The sequence below is a fragment of the Kwoniella europaea genome, chromosome 1, assembly GCF_036810445.1.
Source record: "Kwoniella europaea PYCC6329 chromosome 1, complete sequence".
NCBI classification, from domain to species: domain Eukaryota; kingdom Fungi; phylum Basidiomycota; class Tremellomycetes; order Tremellales; family Cryptococcaceae; genus Kwoniella; species Kwoniella europaea.
The window spans coordinates 3,828,614-3,845,254 of NC_089487.1; the positions used below are offsets into that span (position 1 = coordinate 3,828,614).

The following is a 16,641-nucleotide window of genomic DNA, read 5'->3' on the forward strand; positions in this document are numbered from 1 at the left end:
GGTGTCCGCTGTCCGAACGAGAGTGGGGTGATAATGAATGGATGTCTTTGTTTTGGAACAATCATTTTGTACTGTTTGGTTCAATAAGAATACATAAAACATAAAACATCTGGAAAAAGCAGAAGTCAGCTCATCAAGAAGGTCACCAACATCGAGTCAAACGGTCTTTCATCATCCCGAGTAGGAAACGCCATTCGAAAACATGACCAAACCTCAATTCCTTATCGATCTCGAAAGAGACGGCTATGTCGTCGTACCCAATGTCATTTCCAAGGAGCAATGCAAAGAGTTCCAACAGAAAGCTTGGGAGTGGCTTGAGAGCTTTCCGTATGGATTCAAGAGGGATGACAAGTCCACTTGGACGAACGAGCATCTACCTTATAGTACAACGTGAGTCGTACCTCCGCTACTTCATGAAACATCTGCTGATGTATGGTGTATATGAATAGAGGTGGATTGTACAACAGATATAGTGTGAACCACGAAGATTTCGTATGGAAGATCCGAACGTGAGTTGACCTTCTGGTACAGCATCGATCAGGTGGGCCTGGCTGATATTGATGGACTCCGTTAGTGAACCAGCTATCATCAAGATATTCGAACAAATATGGGGTACCGAAGACCTCATCGCTTCGTTCGACGGTATGAACGCTTCATTACCTATCAACCCAAAAACAGGAAGAAAGGATATCAGTACTACCAAAGCTTGGCCTCGTGAGTACACCTACATAGTCTACACATACTCTACCTGCCATAACATGTAGTCTCCCAGTACTGACCAATGAACTCATTCACTCTCTCAGATATCGACCAGAACCCCCGTACCGTCCAGAACTTTGAGCTTTACCAAGGGATTGCCAATCTCTCCCTTAACGGACCCGAGGACGGCGGTCTTTGCGTGTTGAAAGGTTCTCATAAGTTACACCAAGAATATTTCGATCATATTGGTGGATTCAAGCTCGATCAGGACGCTGGTGTCAAAGAGAACGGGTACAATTACAAGATTGATGAGATGGATTGGTTCAAGGGTAAAGGATGCGAAGAAGTCAAAGTTTGTGCAGGAGAAGGAGATTTGATACGTGAGTCCTTTTTGATCGCATCAACCTATGTGGTTTATGCAATTTGAATACAAGCGTGGATTATAGCGTGCTGACGCTTCGCATTGTAGTATGGGACTCGAGAACTATCCACTGGAACGCCAGTCCAACAGGCGAGCAAACTCGATTCGTGACATACGTCTGCTATTGCCCAAAAACCTTGATGTCGTCTGAAGAACTCGCTGTAAAAGCTCAGATCTTCAAGGACAGGAAAGGTACCACTCATTTCCCTGTGAGTAGTGTGGATCTTCATGTACCCAATAATGGTGGCCTCAATGACTGACTCAATATACCATTCTTGACAACGCTAGTACATGAACCGTGTCCCAGCCGAGAGACCAGGTTATTATAATGCATTACCTCGTCGACCCGATGGACAGCTCGATCCCGCCAACCGAACTAGACCTAGGAATGAGCCTGACGAGACGCCATTGATGCTCAAGCTCGCTGGTGTTGTAGTATAGTGGTCTTGCGTTGCTAGTAGGAGATTGAAATAACCAAAATGCATGAATTATGTTCAAGATCACAAGGATCAGTTTAGTGTATGTATTTATATGCACATAAGCATATCAGTCCAACCGTCATACCTCAGGGCCGACCTAGTTGATCGATACAAGTTTGACATCAAACTTGAGGGTGGAGCTATAAGAGATACATAGGGATGTCAGTCATGTTGGGACAGTGAGACTTGGACACAGAGACAGCTCACTTCTTAGGGATACCAGGGAGTTTCTGACTGCCGTAAGCGAGTTGAGGGGGGATCTGGAAGGGTGCTGGACATCAGCAGCAGTCATAAAATGAAATACGCGGACAAGCCAACTCACAGTCAATCTCCTCTCGCCGCCTACAGCCATACCAGCCAAACCTTCATCCCAACCTCTGATCACTTCACCTTTACCGAGAACAAATGTGAACGGTTTACCGGAAGTGTTGGCATCGAATTGCTTTCCAGTGGTCAATTTACCAATGTATCTATCGAGAGAAGAAAGGACAATCAGGTCAGGTGGTGATATGAGACAAATGACAAGTGCAAGGTGGCTCACCTCATACCTAATCGTTTACCAGTCTTGGCTACAGGTCCGTCACCCACTTTGACATCTTCGATGATGAGACCGGACGGGAGTGTCTTCTGTAAGTACGAGTGTGAATCGTCAGTAAAGCAAACACCAGCAAAGTAAACACGAGAAAGGGGTAAAATCAGGACAAGCGAAAAAAGCGATGCATCTAAATTATCTATTAAAGTTGTAAAGATTACTATGTATATGATATTCCCGTTGGGAAAGAACATTCAAAGGGTGGGTAAAGATCTTATTTCCTCACCTTCGAAGGCTTCTTCTCCTCCTTCTTCTCAGCGGCGGGAGCGGCACCCTCTACCTTGGCTTTCTTGGCCAACTTCTTCTTTTGGTTCTTGCTCAAAACTTCGCCGTCAGCAGCAGCGGCGGGAGCAGCTTTGGCAGGAGAGTCGATGTCATCAGCCTTTCGCTTTTGAGCAGGTTTGCTCTCGGCGGCAGGAGCTTCGGCCTTCTTGGGTTTGGCTTCAGCGGCGGGAAGGGCTTTCTTGGCGGGTTTTTCAACAGGGATTTCGGTGATTTTGCTACTTGCCCGATGATCAGCATTGCGAAGAGGTATGTGTAATCTTGTGGACTCACGCGACAGCCTCTTCCTCGTCAGTGTCAAGTTCAATATCATCATCCGAACCGTAGATGTCGGAGTAATCATCATCGCCGGAAAATTCAGAGTCGGATTCGTCGTCGGAAGAGACATCTGGAAATTGGTCGATGTAGTTACCGAGGAGGTGAACGGCGCTGAGAACAGGCGACATGATGAGCATGAGTATCAGTGGGAAGAGAAGATGATCGGATGAACTTACTTTTCACCGGTGGTCTCGAAGATCACAACATCACCCTCAACGAAAGTAAGGTTGACGGTAGCTTGTTCAATCTGACGTAGGCAAAGCAACAATAATCAGCTTGAAACCCTTGGTGATACAATGGAGAATGGAGTATCAGCTCACTCGTCCAGCTGTGAGAGAGGTAATGACATTGGTCTCCTCGATCTCACCATCCAAATCAGAGCCATCAACGCTGTAATCTTCGTCTTCAGAGACCTCATCTTCATCCATTTCAGCATCTACCTCTTCCTTCTTGACACCATCGGCTTTCTTAGCAGCTTTGGGTTTCTCCTCCTCTTCTTCATCATCTTCCTCGTCATCGAGCTCCTCATCGTCGAATTCAGAGTCGTACTCGTCAGAGTCGAACTCGGAATCAGATTCCAAAGCGGAAGAAGGGATAGGGTTGTGGGTAACTTTAACTACTGATCGTCCATCCTTGGAGACGAGCTCTTCACCGAGGGCTACGTTGGTGATTTGGAAATCTCTTCGGACGAAGAGGGGGTATCGCTCTCCGGGGAGGAGGGTGAGGGACTAGCGTAAGAATGGAGATGAGTAGTGGTCAGCTAACGAAGATCTCCGAGGGAGAATCTCAGCTTACCCAGAGGTTCATCTTAACGGCCATTTTGGTAAAGTCTGAGTTTGATCTGTTGGTCTTTTGGGTATGAAGTGTAAGATGCAAGAAATGAGGGTCTTGTCGTATGAGAGAGAGTATAGGGAAAAAGAGAAGAGATGAAGGATGAAATATTTCTCAACGTGTGTTCAACTTTTTTATTTTGAATTTTGAATTTTCAACTTTTCAAAGGTGGAGAGCTGCCACGTGGGTGAGTGGCGAGACCATGAGACACGTGCGAGATTCGGTGATATACGGCGATTTGACGAATGTGGCACACCATTCCCCAGTTCCAGCTGTGGATGACGTCCTGAGCGATGATGGTGACAACGGATAACATGGTAACATGCTCTCTTGACACTCTTGCAATCACACATCCAACCATAAGCTCATCAGTCTTCCCCTGCACTCTCCTCACCCCCGTTCACCCAAAATGGTAAGCATTCTATCCTTTGATCACTCGACCAAGCCCTGCTAAGTGCCATCCCCCTTAGTCCAACACCCTCCGTCCCTACCTCAACGCCGTCCGAGCGACACTCACCGCTGCTCTCACTCTCGAGAACTTCTCTTCTCAAGTGGTGGAAAGACACAACAAGCCAGAGGTGGAAGTACGGACATCGCCTGAGGTGTTGCTGAAACCATTGATCGTGTCGAGGAACGAGTCAGAGAGGGTGTTGATTGAACCTTCGGTGAACTCGATCAGGTTGAGTATATCTATCAAACAGGCGGATGAGATTGAGAAGATATTGTGTCACAAGTTTACGAGGTTCATGATGATGAGAGCGGAAGGATTTGTCATTCTCAGAAGGAAACCTTTACCTGTGAGTGAAGTGTACCTCTTTTCTTTTACCTGATTGTCTACTTCCTACACTTTGTTTCGTTCATTCCCACCCATGCCTCCAACTTTACATCTGGTATACCCGCTCAATCGCTTCTATAATCTTATTTCGCTTGATCATCGCTAATGCATGTCGTTCATTTTTCGCATCTCAAAGGGTTATGACATCTCATTCCTCATCACCAATTTCCACTCCGAATCGATGTTGAAACACAAACTGGTAGATTTCATTATCCAATTCATGGAGGATGTAGATAAGGAAATCTCAGAGATGAAGTTGTCTTTAAACGCTAGAGCGAGAATTGTAGCGGAGAGTTATTTGTCTACGGTGAGTTTGGGATGTATCGTCGTTTGGTCGAATCATGCTGATGTTATCTCCGCATCCAGTTCGCATAAACAACTTAGAGCTCAGATATTGTACACAACCATAAAAGTCATCATGTAATTGTATTGATATGAAGATATAACGATCAATCCGTGACTTCCGTATCAACTCGTGTATACTTCGCTCTGCGGAAAGTACTTTATGATATGGTGGTGTCATGCTGACCTGCATTCAACGGTTTGACTATTCTACATCTACTCCGATTCAGTTACGCCTATCTACGCTCTCTATCATCTCCTTGCCCAACCTCGCTATCTCGGCTAGTATCGCATCTTTATTAATCGTCACCAGGGCAGACTGACCAAATCATCTCAAGTCAGCTCTTACTACAGCACGTCATTACTGACAGGATTTGACTTGACTCACATCAGATTCGGTAGGTTTACTATTATATCCCAAGAAAGCTTTCAATGCCCTCGCACTATCCTTTTGTGGATTCCAAATACCAGCTATTACGGCTCCGCCAGAACAATCGTAGAACCATAAGATCGAATCTCCATAGGTCCTGATCAAATCCTGGACAAAACTTTCAACAGGATTGAATCCTATCTTTACACCAGCACCGTCCGAAGAAGTGGAGTGGAGATTACGGTATTTCAACTTGGATTCCCATTCTTCAGAATTGGCTTGGATGTTCTGGTAGTATTTAGTTGTCGTGGAGGGTAAGAGGTGTAGCAGGAAATCGTAGTGATCTAATGGGGTGATGAAGAGTGACTAATCGAACATGAACATGGCTTATCAGCTTACATACTTTGATTGGCTTTGCCCTTTCGACGTAGATTGCCAAACAACATGATGGTATGAGAAAGTGGACAACTCACTTTTACATCCAATCCACCATCCATCGCACCAATCTTGATAGCTGTCAAAGTAGCTTTCGCCAATTGCGATGTCCTAGATGCAATCACCTTATTAACCCCCTTGGTCCACCTCAATCCACTATCATCTTCTTCAGTGTACACAACCCATCCGTGCTGGTGACTGGTGGAGCTAGAACTATCTTTACTTCTAAGTACTTTGAAGGCCTTCACGGCCTCTCGTCTCTTTTCAACGGGGAATTTGATCCTTCCGCCTGCATCCGTTGCAGCGGTGTTCTTCACAGAGAAGATAGGCACGAAAAGCGGATCATTCTTCCAATCCCATTCGGCCAAAAGACACATCGCTCTTACAAATCCATTGGTAGCTGAGCTAGGTCTTTGAAGTGAGTTGGTGTCGAGATACAGTTGAGCCATGATCAACTCTACCACTTCTATCGAGACGTGTATACCTAAAAGCATATGAGAAGAGAACCATTTCTTCAATAACCTCGTGGCGGTAGAATAAGAGGGGAACTTGTGATGAAGCGGTATGACAGATTGGTGATGCTGGGTCTTATGGTTGAACAATGATACATGTTTTTCCAAAGCGGGAATAGCAAGCTTGATTGATGGTTTGGGTAATTGAGTTCCAGCCAATGCAGCCAAAGGTTTTCGATCTTCCTGAATGATTCGTTCTAACAATACACGTTCTTTCTCGTAATGAATCTTCAACCTAAATGCTATGCCCTGGTTCATCAACACTTCCAGGGAAGATGAATCTTCGATCTCTGAACTATCCCTTCTTACGCTATCAAACAGAATGTTGATTTGTGATTTCGGTAATTTGCCTTGCAGGACACGAGCCAATTTCTCGAACAAGGCCAATTTGACATTTTGGATTGCTGCTAGATCATCGGGCCATTTGGGTGAGGATTCGAATTGGACTACCACGTCCACCGGTGGGATATGCGTTATACATACCGGGGCAGTGGTGATCCGGTTGATATCGATAGGATGAGGTACGTATATCGACGAGTACCTCAATAGCTCCGAAGAAGGGTTAACGTTCAAGATGGATAGAGGTAACTCCGTATCGAGATCTTTCAGAATTTTGTAAAGTTCCTCATAAGCTGATAGAACAGGTCGGAAACCTTGTTTCTCACTACCACTGATATTGATCGCATTTCTCACTGAAGCTGGGACCTGGACGATATCTTGCCAAGTCGAATATGAAGATAAACAACGAACATTCTCTTCGGGTATCTGGAAATGTTGGCCCAAGAGGTACTTGACGATTTTACCGGGTATCAACGTGGCTTCTTCAGGTCGGGTGATATCCCACACGACAGATTCGGATATACTTCCATCCTTGAATCTTCGCAATTCGGCTTTGCTACCCCATAATGCTCTGAATACCTCGGCAGCAGCAGCCTGAGATGAGTCCGATGAAGGCCCAATGTCGATCACTCGGTTGGCGTGTTCGGGATTGAAAATAACGCCGATTTCCAGTGTAGAAGGGGAGGCAAGAGAAGGTGAGATATGAACGATCTGAGCTCGGTCGGACAACCCCCGTCGAAGGATGTCGGCGAGTAGATGGATGGGCAGATCGATCGAGGAGGGGAAGTCTGAAGACCTGTGCAGATCATTTTCGAATTGAGCAGAAGATATGTCGACTCTGTTGGGAAGGTATCAGCTATGTATTCTTCTGTTTATTCAGCTACTCTATCGCACACTCACCTGATAAACTCATCAAACACCTCCGTTCCCACCTTCCTATCCTTCAAGAAAGTCTCACCGAATTGATCCGTATTCTCATCCTCTAGCATCGCTAGTGTTTCTCTGGCATGATGCCTCAGTATTTGTGCATCGCCTCGTTCCCATCCTGCAAATATGTTGACTCGACCCGTCGGATCAACGAATACATCGTGATCAAACGATTTGGTGAATTCGGCATGAGCGATGGTATCATCGGAAGAGGTGTTGATGAATATTGGGGTTTGGGTAAAGTCGGTATGAGCTAGGAGAAAGTACATTTTCAAATCATCAGCTCAGATTGGGGCAAAGAGTCGCAAACAAAACAGAGAGAGACATACCCAGAAATTCCCAAGCAGCTCTGATTGCACCCCAATGACCCAACCCTTTCCCTACGCCTCTAACCTTTTTCACCTTCTCTCTCACACCGCCCACTCCCCCAACTTCACCTCCACCTACGACCCAGCCCAGAAGCATACTGGCAAACCAAGCTGATGCACCTCTTTCTCTCCGTATTCCACGTCGAGTGCACCATATCCTCCATATAGCCAAGAACGAATCGACCGTTCTTGCTGGTAAGAGAAGTTGGGATAGTTTGTGTAGATGGAGTAAGTGCGGTCTGTGAAGAGTGTCATTGATCATTGAGCTTGAGTATAGAGGGGTGGGTTGCTCAGATCGGAGGAGAGATTTGGTTGGCGAAAGAGTGGATATTGGGAATACAGTTGGGAGGATCGAGGCGTGGATACGAATATCAAGATGGTGTTTTAGACCTTGTTCTGATGAGAGTATTCGATAGGAGGATCAGCCACGGTATACCTGGATTCCTTTATTGGTAACAGAGACAGTCGTCACGACTCACCTTTACCAGCGGAGATTTTGACTATTGGTCTTCTCGCATCACCCATCGCGGTCTCCCAAGACACTTGGACCCCTCTCAGTGGTCCATCTTCTTTGGCTAGCTTCTGGATCGCAGCATATGTCACGGCTAGATAATGTGATCGTTTATGAAAATATCTATAGTCCATCCTATCCTTGGGGCTGAACATGGTCTATGTTTCCACGTCAAAGATACCGTCAGCATTGACTTGAAAAATGAGACGGATAGAGAAGTAATTCGACCCACCGAAGGCATGACAACCACCAGATCTATATTTCCAGCCTCCCCTTTCCCTTGCCTGTATCCACCTACCACCCCCCAACTCCCGCCTACGATAATCTCTTCAGGCTTATCCCAGCCAAGTTGCCATTTCACTTCGTTCTTAATTGGGTCCCACTGGGGTCCACCTACAAAAGGTACTTTCACTTCTTTACCTAGTCTCTTGATTGCTTTAGTGGGTGGTAAGGGCGGTAAAGATGGCAAAGAGAGTATTGTGGAATGGAGAGTAGATAACAGAGCCTTCAGATTGGCTTGAGGGGTAAGAGGTAATAGGGTCGATTCGAGTAACGCTGAAAGTTGTAAAGAGAAGGTTGTCCCTCCTGATTGTTCAACTGCTTTGAGCGTCTCCATCTCTTCTAGCGTAGGTGCTTTGTATAGATGCTTGCCAGAGGAAATAGTCGATCTTGAAGGTCCTGCTTTGGAAGTGGATCCGTCGTCCTCGTCCTCATCTTCTTCGTCTTCGTCTTCATCCTGCTCGGAGTCATCTGAATCATCGTCCGAGCCTCGTCGATCTATCATCGGATCGTCGTAGATCCCACCAGCTTGTTCGACATCGTCGGCTCCAGACCCATCCTCCAGATCTTCAAAGTCCTCGTCAAGATCGGAAGGAGAAGGAGATGGCTGCTGAACAGGTATTCGCTACGAAAGGAAGATGGGCATTGTCAGCTTCTTCCTTGACACATCGCTTAGATATGTAGTTAGCTCAACTCACCTTCTTGGACGCCAGTTTGGAGGACGATGCTTTCCTCTTGAGTGACTTGATGCTTGACATCGTCGCGTTTGTCATGAAATGAGAAAGACAAGAAACATAAGAGGGAAAGAGATGAATCACTGAAATTTTGAAAGAAAAAAACAAAAAATACTTTCTTCGTTGCCCCGCAAAAAATCAACCGACTTGGAGAAAACATTTTCCACTCTTCTTCACTTTCTCTTGTAATCTTATAACCACCATAACCACCTCAAGCATGGCATCTCTACTGCTCGGAACACCCAACACGCTACCTGCAGACCCTAACGATCCCAAGGGTAAGAAGAAAAAGATACCGAAAGTAGCTGGGTATGTTGCTGGAGCAGCTGTAAGTGGACGGCTCCTTCTCCTTCTTCCAAGCAGACGTAGAACCGAGTTATAGTGAGGAAGGATAACATCCCGTACACCATCACAGAATCACTCTCGAATTGAGATCTGATTATGTCCATGCTACTGATTAGGACCTGCTGACATTGCTATGATATATGTAGTTCGCCATAACAACTGGTCTGACCCTCCTCGTCATACCCTATGTCCGACAAGCAGCCAGACAAGTCAACGCTACTCAATTCCTGTCCCACCAAAGTCAAGCTATACTCAACTCACGTACGAGGATACCGAGGATAGTTCTCCCAGCAGCTACCAATGCAGTTGAGAGCAGTTCACCCACCTCCAGCTCGTCTAGCTCGACGCATTTGACAGCTTCCTCATCATCCTCAACAATACCAACTATACCTTTGGACCCTTCCCTGATAGCAGCTAGGTCATTTAACGCTCGAGAGGAGAAATCTCTATATGGGTCTAGCTTAACACCGATGGAGGGTGAAGAAGGGTTCTCCAATGAACCTGTATCGGGTCTATTGGGATTTCAAGCTTTCGGGATAGCCACGGCTTTGGTATTTGGAAGTGCAGGATTGGGTGCTCTTATAGTAGCCAAACTGATGGGTGTGAAAGATGTAAGTTTTCTCGACTCCAAGGGTCATTGTGCTGATCACTTGGGTATGTGTGCATAATGGATAGATGACCGAGTTCAGTACGAAGATGAGAGAAACGTTGAACCTCTCCATGCCTACTCTGGTGGAGAGTGTGAATCAACCTGGAAGGAGTATAGATGGATTCGATGGTGAAGCTATAGATCAGTGGGTAGCAACGTTGGAGAAGGAAGATGAAGAAGAGGAGCAGAGGCGGAATCAACAGTAACGTCGTTCCATATCACTTGTAAATACAATATATATATATTGCATATGACCTAGCATCTTCATATTCTGATCTATATTTAAGTCGACAATCGGTTGATAGCAAGATATGTGACCAATCCAGCTGCTGTCACCCATTTGATACCATTGACGACCTTTCTCCTGATTTCAGCATTTCTAGCAGACTTGTATCCTGCTTTGTCGATCGCTTCTACCTCTTCTTCGGTAAGATCGAGATCACCAGCGGCAATGAAACTTTCAATTCGTGATTTGGTAGAAGATGCTGTCACAGGAATAACACTGGGACAGCGGGATATTAGCCAAGGTCAGAGATGAACGTACTGAGATTTAGTACTCACCCCTTAGATCGTGACCATGCCAATAAGACTCTCTCTTCAGGTACATTTCTCTTCCCAGCTATATCTTTGACCACTTTCAGTACAGGGGACTTTTTATCGTCGTTCCAAAGTGGTGCAAGTGGTGAATAGCCCTCGATGGCTATATTGTGGTCTTTGAGGAATTGTACCAAAGCTTCTTGCTTGGCTAAGATGTCAGGGTGAAAAGGTATTTGATTGACTGATGGTTTGATATGAGCGTGGGAGAGGAGCTCTTTGAGGTGCGAGATCTCAAAGCTATGTGATGGTGAATGACATGAGCGCGACGATGACTTTATCCAGCAAGGTATGTTAAGCGATGAGATGGCGATCGTGACTGCATCGGAAACGATCACTCACTTGGATACACCGATACTCTTCGCGTGACCCAGCTTCTTAAACTCCTCCAAATGTTTCCATGACCCAGGTATATCACCTTTGGTGACAGCAGGGAAATGGATCAAATAAAGATCCACATAATCCACACCTAAAGCTTGTAAACTATCTTGGATCGATTCTTTGGCGGTCTTCAGACCTGACCATTTGGTGGTGATCCAGATCTCATTCCGAGATAGTCCAGATTGTTTAATCGCTTGACCTACCGCTGTTTCTGATCTATAGACTATACAATGAGGAACGTCCTATCAGTGTGATCCGTGATGGTTGAATGTCAAGGACGACTCAACCCACTCTGAGCAGTATCGATGCTATCAAATCCGGCGTGGATCGCTTCGTCCACCGTTGACACTGTATCTCCGGAATGCCTCGATGATCCGAATGAGATACCTGGTATTTCTCGTCCGTCGTTGAGCTTGATATCTTGCCAGGGCATCGTGGGTGTCACGGAAGGAAGAGATGAGAGAAAATAGGAGAGTGTGAGGTGTGGTATGGTATGATATGATAGGGTATTTATAGTATTCTTTTGTATCGGTTATACCCGTGTGATCGTTCAATGTCGTCACCGATGCTAATGCTGACGGATGGCGACATCTCACATCTATCCATCGTACTGGTACTGATATGAATTTTGAAACTGAAGGCTGAGAGGTTCGATTCGGTAACCGTATACTGACATCGCATGGTAGACAACAGGTGCGAAGACTAATAGAGCAACAGAGCAACAGAGCAATAGAGCTATAGAGTAATAGAGCAGTCTCGATCGATGGTCGACTATCAGATTTTACGATGGACAGATGGATAGAATGCGCAAGGGATGGCAGTGATGGGATATCTTGGCTTGAATGAATGGTGGGACTGCATTGCTGACCCACTTGATCATGTTATCGGGTGACCACGCAATCACTCCAAACAACCTTTTGCTCCACCCCAAAAGCTGATCGATCACATCCTTAGACGGAACGGCGAGCATGAAACATCAACCAACGTGCTTGAGTGATGTTTCGATTCTGAATTCAACAAGACGACGGACATGATGGTTGTCAAGCAGCCAAGGAAATGCCGGATCCTATCCTTGGCGTTCCTCATCAAACTGGGTTCTAGAAATAGCATCGACACATGCATGGCCCTAACATCGACGTTTCATCTTTCGGCCCATTGTTGTGTTCCTATCACATTGGATGTTCCTAACCTCAATCAACCTTTGTTCTGGTACCTTGGATGTGATGATATTGATGGTGGCTTGGGACTCGTACATTGGCATACATCGTGTATCCATGCAATCAATCAATCCACCTTAAGGTTTTGATTTTGATTACCATGGTAACCCATTCCCAAAACACGGGGATATAGACAATCCATCGGTCAACCTTATTGTTCAAAGTCATGGAAGACACCTTTAAGTGACATCAATCATATCTCACCGGGATGACACTTTGATTGCATCAGAGCAGGAACGAGGGTAGAGTGACTGGTACAAGAAGAGTGTAATCTATCTACACATCAATCAACCGAAAACGATGGATGGAGCCAGGATGAAAGGAATCTGTCGAAGAGTGAACTTCGACCAGTGTGGAAACACTCAACGATTCCACAGTGCCTTGTGCATGCCAAGTTCGAAGGTAAGAAAAACATCGAAGATTGAAAGGAATAATCAATCAATCCCGCTTGGATCAATTATCTGATACATACCATCTTTTTCGATGACATATCCTTTTGTTCTCGGAATGAGCCATTTCCAGGATAGGCAGGATGAGGCCAAAAAAGGTATATATACCACTATCTCTGAACGAGACATTTTCTCTTTTCTTTTCTTCTTCCCTCAACTCAAACCGATTCTTCTCTCTTCTCAATAGCCAAATAGTCAATAGTGAATTGATTTCACAACACTATCCTTATCTCACTTTCATTCTCTCATTACAAGCCAACTTTTGATCTTATCCACTCGCTTCAACTCGTTACACTTCTATTATCATCTTTTTATCCAGGTATCGGCTCAAGATGATGCCTAAAGTGAGTCCGTACTTCACCTTCAATCATCTTGCGACTTATACCCAAGTTGGAAGTATACTGACTTGGCCTTCCCACCGCAGACTCAAGCTTTCTCATTTCTAAGTTTCCTTGTCGGTGCCTCCGTGGTTAACGCTCACGGTCACGTCTCCAGTTGGACCGTCGGTGGTGAGACCAAGCCTGGTTTCAACCCTTCCAATCCTCCCGAATATGGTGCTACAGCTGAAAGACCTACCGACAACTCTGATCAAGGTGAGTACAGTCTCACTCAATATCCTCTACTTTGACCATTATGCTAACTGTATGAACCATAGGTTTCGCTGACTACACCAGCCCCATCGTCGCATGTGGTGGTCTCTCTGCTGGTTCAGGTTTAGAGACCTGGGATGTCAATGCCGGTGATTCCGTTACCGCCCACTGGAATACTTGGCCGGACTCCCACAAAGGTCCTGTCACCGAATACATGGCTGCCTGTCCTTCTTCGGGATGTGATGGTGTCGACGCCGCTTCTCTTCAATGGTTCAAGATCCAAGAAGATTCCTTCGACGGTACCAAATGGCCTTCAGACACTATCGTCTCGACTTTGGAATGGACTTTCACCATTCCTTCTGATCTCGCTGCTGGGTGAGTGCGATCTTTCTTTGACATCATATATCTGCCACACTGACAAATCGTTTATCTTTGAATAGTCCTTACTTGGTACGACACGACATCATCGCTATGCACTCCACTGGTGCACCTCAAGTCTACCCGGTCTGTTTCCAAGCCAACTTGATCTCTTCCGGATCAGTCGTCCCAGCCGATACCGTTACCTTCCCAGAAGCCTACGATATCAACCTGGTCCCTCTACGGTGGTGATCAGTCCGCTTTCGTTCCACCTGGTCCTGCTGTCTACAGCGGTGGTGGTTCAGGTACTACCCCTCCTGCCACCTCAGCTGCTGCATCATCTTCCACCGCCGCTTCAACTTCTGCCGCTGCTTCGACCTCCGCTCCTGCTGAAACTTCTGCACCTGCTGAAACCTCTGCTGCCGCCTCTGCTACTGTCTCCGATTCCGCTTCTGCTCCTGCCGAGACCGAAGCTCCCGCTACCTCTGATGTTGCCTCTGAGCCTGCCACCTCATCCACTTCCGCTGCTGGACCATCCGACACTGAAGTTTCATCCGAGCCAGCACCTTCAACCTCTGTTGCTGAGTCTTCTTCTGCTGCCTCTGCCACATCGTAAGTCTTTACTGGCCAATCCTATATCAATCCTTGTGCTGACAAACATTGATCCTAGTGCTGCTCCCTCATCCGCTCCTACCTCTGGTACTCCTGGCAACGCCGAGATGGGTGGACCCGTTCCTCCCGTTACTCAGAACGGTAACCGATACGAGACCCTTGGTGGATCTTACTTTGACGAATAATCGGCTGTCAACGCCGCCTGTATGGAGCAAATGGTGAGCTTCTAGTCTGTTATCATTTGACAAGGCTTTGTCCGCTGACGTTGCTTATTGTTGGTAGAACCGATGCAAGAGATGGGCCAACAGCCTCGCCAATTCTGAGGTTTCCGCTGCCTTGGCCTCATGTGATGCTCAAAATACCACCTGTCAATCTTCAGGTGCTTCTGCGAAGAGGGCTATCGTTATGAGGCGATACTCCAGACGAAGACTTTACTAAGTCCCTCTATACCTTTCAAACCAATACATCTCTTGGCTAACCGCTGGTCATGATGATATACTGCAAAAAACATTCAGAAGACCCTTTTTTTATTTTATTTGATTCCATACTCCTCGACACCCCGATCACTCTCAGCATCCGCCATATACTTTGACTTTGGTGCTATAGAATCGTCGAACGTTTCTATAATAACTATGCATATTATTATTTTCTTACATGATCGTTCCATTATTCACATATTGACAAATACTGCGACAAATCGAGTAATCCCTCGCATATGCGGATTTGACTGATCTTTCGACATAGCAATTTGAACTGATACATGAATGGTATAACCCAATCGAGGTTCTACCAAGGTATTATACCATCTACACCGATCAATTTCCCATGATCATCATCTCTCTTACCCTCAATCACACTCCTAATGAACCTTCCACCTTCGATTGGATCCTTCGCTCCTTTCTCTTTCAATACTTCAGGTTGAGCTCCACCGAGGGTAGTACTCAAGAACCCTGGATCAAGTATATGTATCTTGACGCTATCATTCTTCAGTGTTCTGCACCATTCGAGAATCATCATGTTCATCGCTGTCTTGCTCGTCCTGTAGGTAGGTACTTGAAATACCGGTTGTTTAGGCCATCCGGCAGGTGGAGACTGATTAACGGGCACATGTGGATTAGAGTGATCACCCAATGATGAAATCCCACTAGATAGGAAGAGCAATCTTGGTGCAGAAGAAGCGAGTAATAGGTCGATGAATGTCTCGGTGAACAGGTGAGTCGATACGACATTGGTAGTGAATGATTTGAGGAACGCATCGCGGGTGGACATCTTGCCGGACGCCACTTGGAAATCGTAATGTGCACCTAGACATGACGACAAACATACCACCGTCAGTCTCCTTACTGAATTTGCTAGTACATCCGGTTTGCACAGCACTCAGATGACCAGGGATGATGGGACGTTGGAAGTTAGCAACCCACCAGCATTGTTGACCAACACATCTAATTTCCCATATTCCTCTGCGATTTCATTATGTAATGCTTTCACACTCACTTCATCATGGATGTCTAGCTGCTTGGGTACTATTCTACATCCCGACTCGAAAGCCTCTGAGAAAGCTTGATTCGTTTGTAAGTCCCGTGATGCCTTCACCGCCTTGTCAAGAGTACGGGAAGTGATGATGACAGTCATTGGATTACTTGGCGATGGGCTTGGTGAGGTGAGGAGTGCCTGGGCGGTAGCATAGCCTATACCTGTATTCGCACCTGTTATCAGAATGACAGTGGAGTTGTTTGTCGTCATCTTGGAAATGGAAGAATTGTACTTGGACGGGATGTCAGAAAGCAGGATTGTACCGTTGTATATGTGGGAACATGATCGACCTCCTTTCCGTTTGATGGGTAGTCACCACACAATGACCATCAACATTGATGCAGATCACCGGGGCTCCGGGGAGGAGGGTCGAGAGGTGGAGGATGTTTGGATAGGCAGTCACGTCACGAGATGACCGAATACGGTCGCAAGCACTGAAGCGGGTGTCTTCTTGTGCTTCCGAAGAGTCAGAGAAACAGCAGCAAAATCCCTATGCTTGGCTGTTAGGATATCACTTGTACTTCAAAGAAGACCATGATACGATATCTCCACACCCTCTAGGCAAGAAGCTGAGACATATGACAGAGCATTCGATTAACAGTGGCTGAAGTATCTGGTGTCCCGATGATAGGTCAATTGC

At 46.1% G+C, this 16,641-nt stretch overlaps 8 protein-coding genes across 8 annotated transcripts; 4 read left to right on the forward strand and 4 right to left on the reverse strand.

The window, feature by feature from the left end:
* Positions 1 to 202: 202 nt before the first annotated feature.
* On the forward strand, positions 203 to 1,561 carry V865_001446 (uncharacterized protein; the record flags this gene model as incomplete). The annotated part of the gene is made up of 6 exons (XM_066225264.1): positions 203 to 390; positions 450 to 509; positions 575 to 714; positions 804 to 1,079; positions 1,169 to 1,329; positions 1,409 to 1,561. The coding sequence occupies 6 exons, from the start codon at positions 203 to 205 to the stop codon at positions 1,559 to 1,561; spliced, it is 978 nt and encodes a 325-aa protein (XP_066081361.1).
* A 135-nt stretch (positions 1,562 to 1,696) lies between these two features.
* On the reverse strand, positions 1,697 to 3,610 carry V865_001447 (uncharacterized protein; the record flags this gene model as incomplete). The annotated part of the gene is made up of 9 exons (XM_066225265.1): positions 1,697 to 1,739; positions 1,807 to 1,859; positions 1,922 to 2,069; positions 2,141 to 2,226; positions 2,418 to 2,691; positions 2,747 to 2,902; positions 2,968 to 3,038; positions 3,112 to 3,519; positions 3,587 to 3,610. The coding sequence occupies 9 exons, from the start codon at positions 3,608 to 3,610 to the stop codon at positions 1,697 to 1,699; spliced, it is 1,263 nt and encodes a 420-aa protein (XP_066081362.1).
* Positions 3,611 to 4,031: 421 nt separating this feature from the next.
* Positions 4,032 to 4,832, forward strand: V865_001448 (uncharacterized protein; the record flags this gene model as incomplete). The annotated part of the gene is made up of 4 exons (XM_066225266.1): positions 4,032 to 4,034; positions 4,093 to 4,419; positions 4,594 to 4,764; positions 4,824 to 4,832. 4 exons carry the CDS (start codon positions 4,032 to 4,034, stop codon positions 4,830 to 4,832), a joined length of 510 nt encoding a protein of 169 aa, XP_066081363.1.
* Positions 4,833 to 5,025: 193 nt separating this feature from the next.
* On the reverse strand, positions 5,026 to 9,298 carry V865_001449 (uncharacterized protein; the record flags this gene model as incomplete). Its single annotated transcript, XM_066225267.1, has 8 exons — positions 5,026 to 5,118; positions 5,188 to 5,535; positions 5,643 to 7,293; positions 7,356 to 7,635; positions 7,712 to 8,146; positions 8,230 to 8,419; positions 8,494 to 9,165; positions 9,239 to 9,298. The coding sequence occupies 8 exons, from the start codon at positions 9,296 to 9,298 to the stop codon at positions 5,026 to 5,028; spliced, it is 3,729 nt and encodes a 1,242-aa protein (XP_066081364.1).
* Positions 9,299 to 9,491: 193 nt separating this feature from the next.
* Positions 9,492 to 10,474, forward strand: V865_001450 (uncharacterized protein; the record flags this gene model as incomplete). Its single annotated transcript, XM_066225268.1, has 3 exons — positions 9,492 to 9,602; positions 9,766 to 10,230; positions 10,295 to 10,474. The coding sequence occupies 3 exons, from the start codon at positions 9,492 to 9,494 to the stop codon at positions 10,472 to 10,474; spliced, it is 756 nt and encodes a 251-aa protein (XP_066081365.1).
* Positions 10,475 to 10,550: 76 nt separating this feature from the next.
* V865_001451 (uncharacterized protein) lies at positions 10,551 to 11,676 on the reverse strand (the record flags this gene model as incomplete). The annotated part of the gene is made up of 4 exons (XM_066225269.1): positions 10,551 to 10,770; positions 10,830 to 11,102; positions 11,205 to 11,466; positions 11,535 to 11,676. The coding sequence occupies 4 exons, from the start codon at positions 11,674 to 11,676 to the stop codon at positions 10,551 to 10,553; spliced, it is 897 nt and encodes a 298-aa protein (XP_066081366.1).
* A 1,565-nt stretch (positions 11,677 to 13,241) lies between these two features.
* V865_001452 (uncharacterized protein) lies at positions 13,242 to 14,653 on the forward strand (the record flags this gene model as incomplete). Its single annotated transcript, XM_066225270.1, has 6 exons — positions 13,242 to 13,253; positions 13,334 to 13,502; positions 13,565 to 13,874; positions 13,940 to 14,003; positions 14,071 to 14,468; positions 14,527 to 14,653. 6 exons carry the CDS (start codon positions 13,242 to 13,244, stop codon positions 14,651 to 14,653), a joined length of 1,080 nt encoding a protein of 359 aa, XP_066081367.1.
* A 601-nt stretch (positions 14,654 to 15,254) lies between these two features.
* V865_001453 (uncharacterized protein) lies at positions 15,255 to 16,211 on the reverse strand (the record flags this gene model as incomplete). Its single annotated transcript, XM_066225271.1, has 2 exons — positions 15,255 to 15,772; positions 15,890 to 16,211. 2 exons carry the CDS (start codon positions 16,209 to 16,211, stop codon positions 15,255 to 15,257), a joined length of 840 nt encoding a protein of 279 aa, XP_066081368.1.
* Between the last annotated feature and the right edge of the window lie 430 nt (positions 16,212 to 16,641).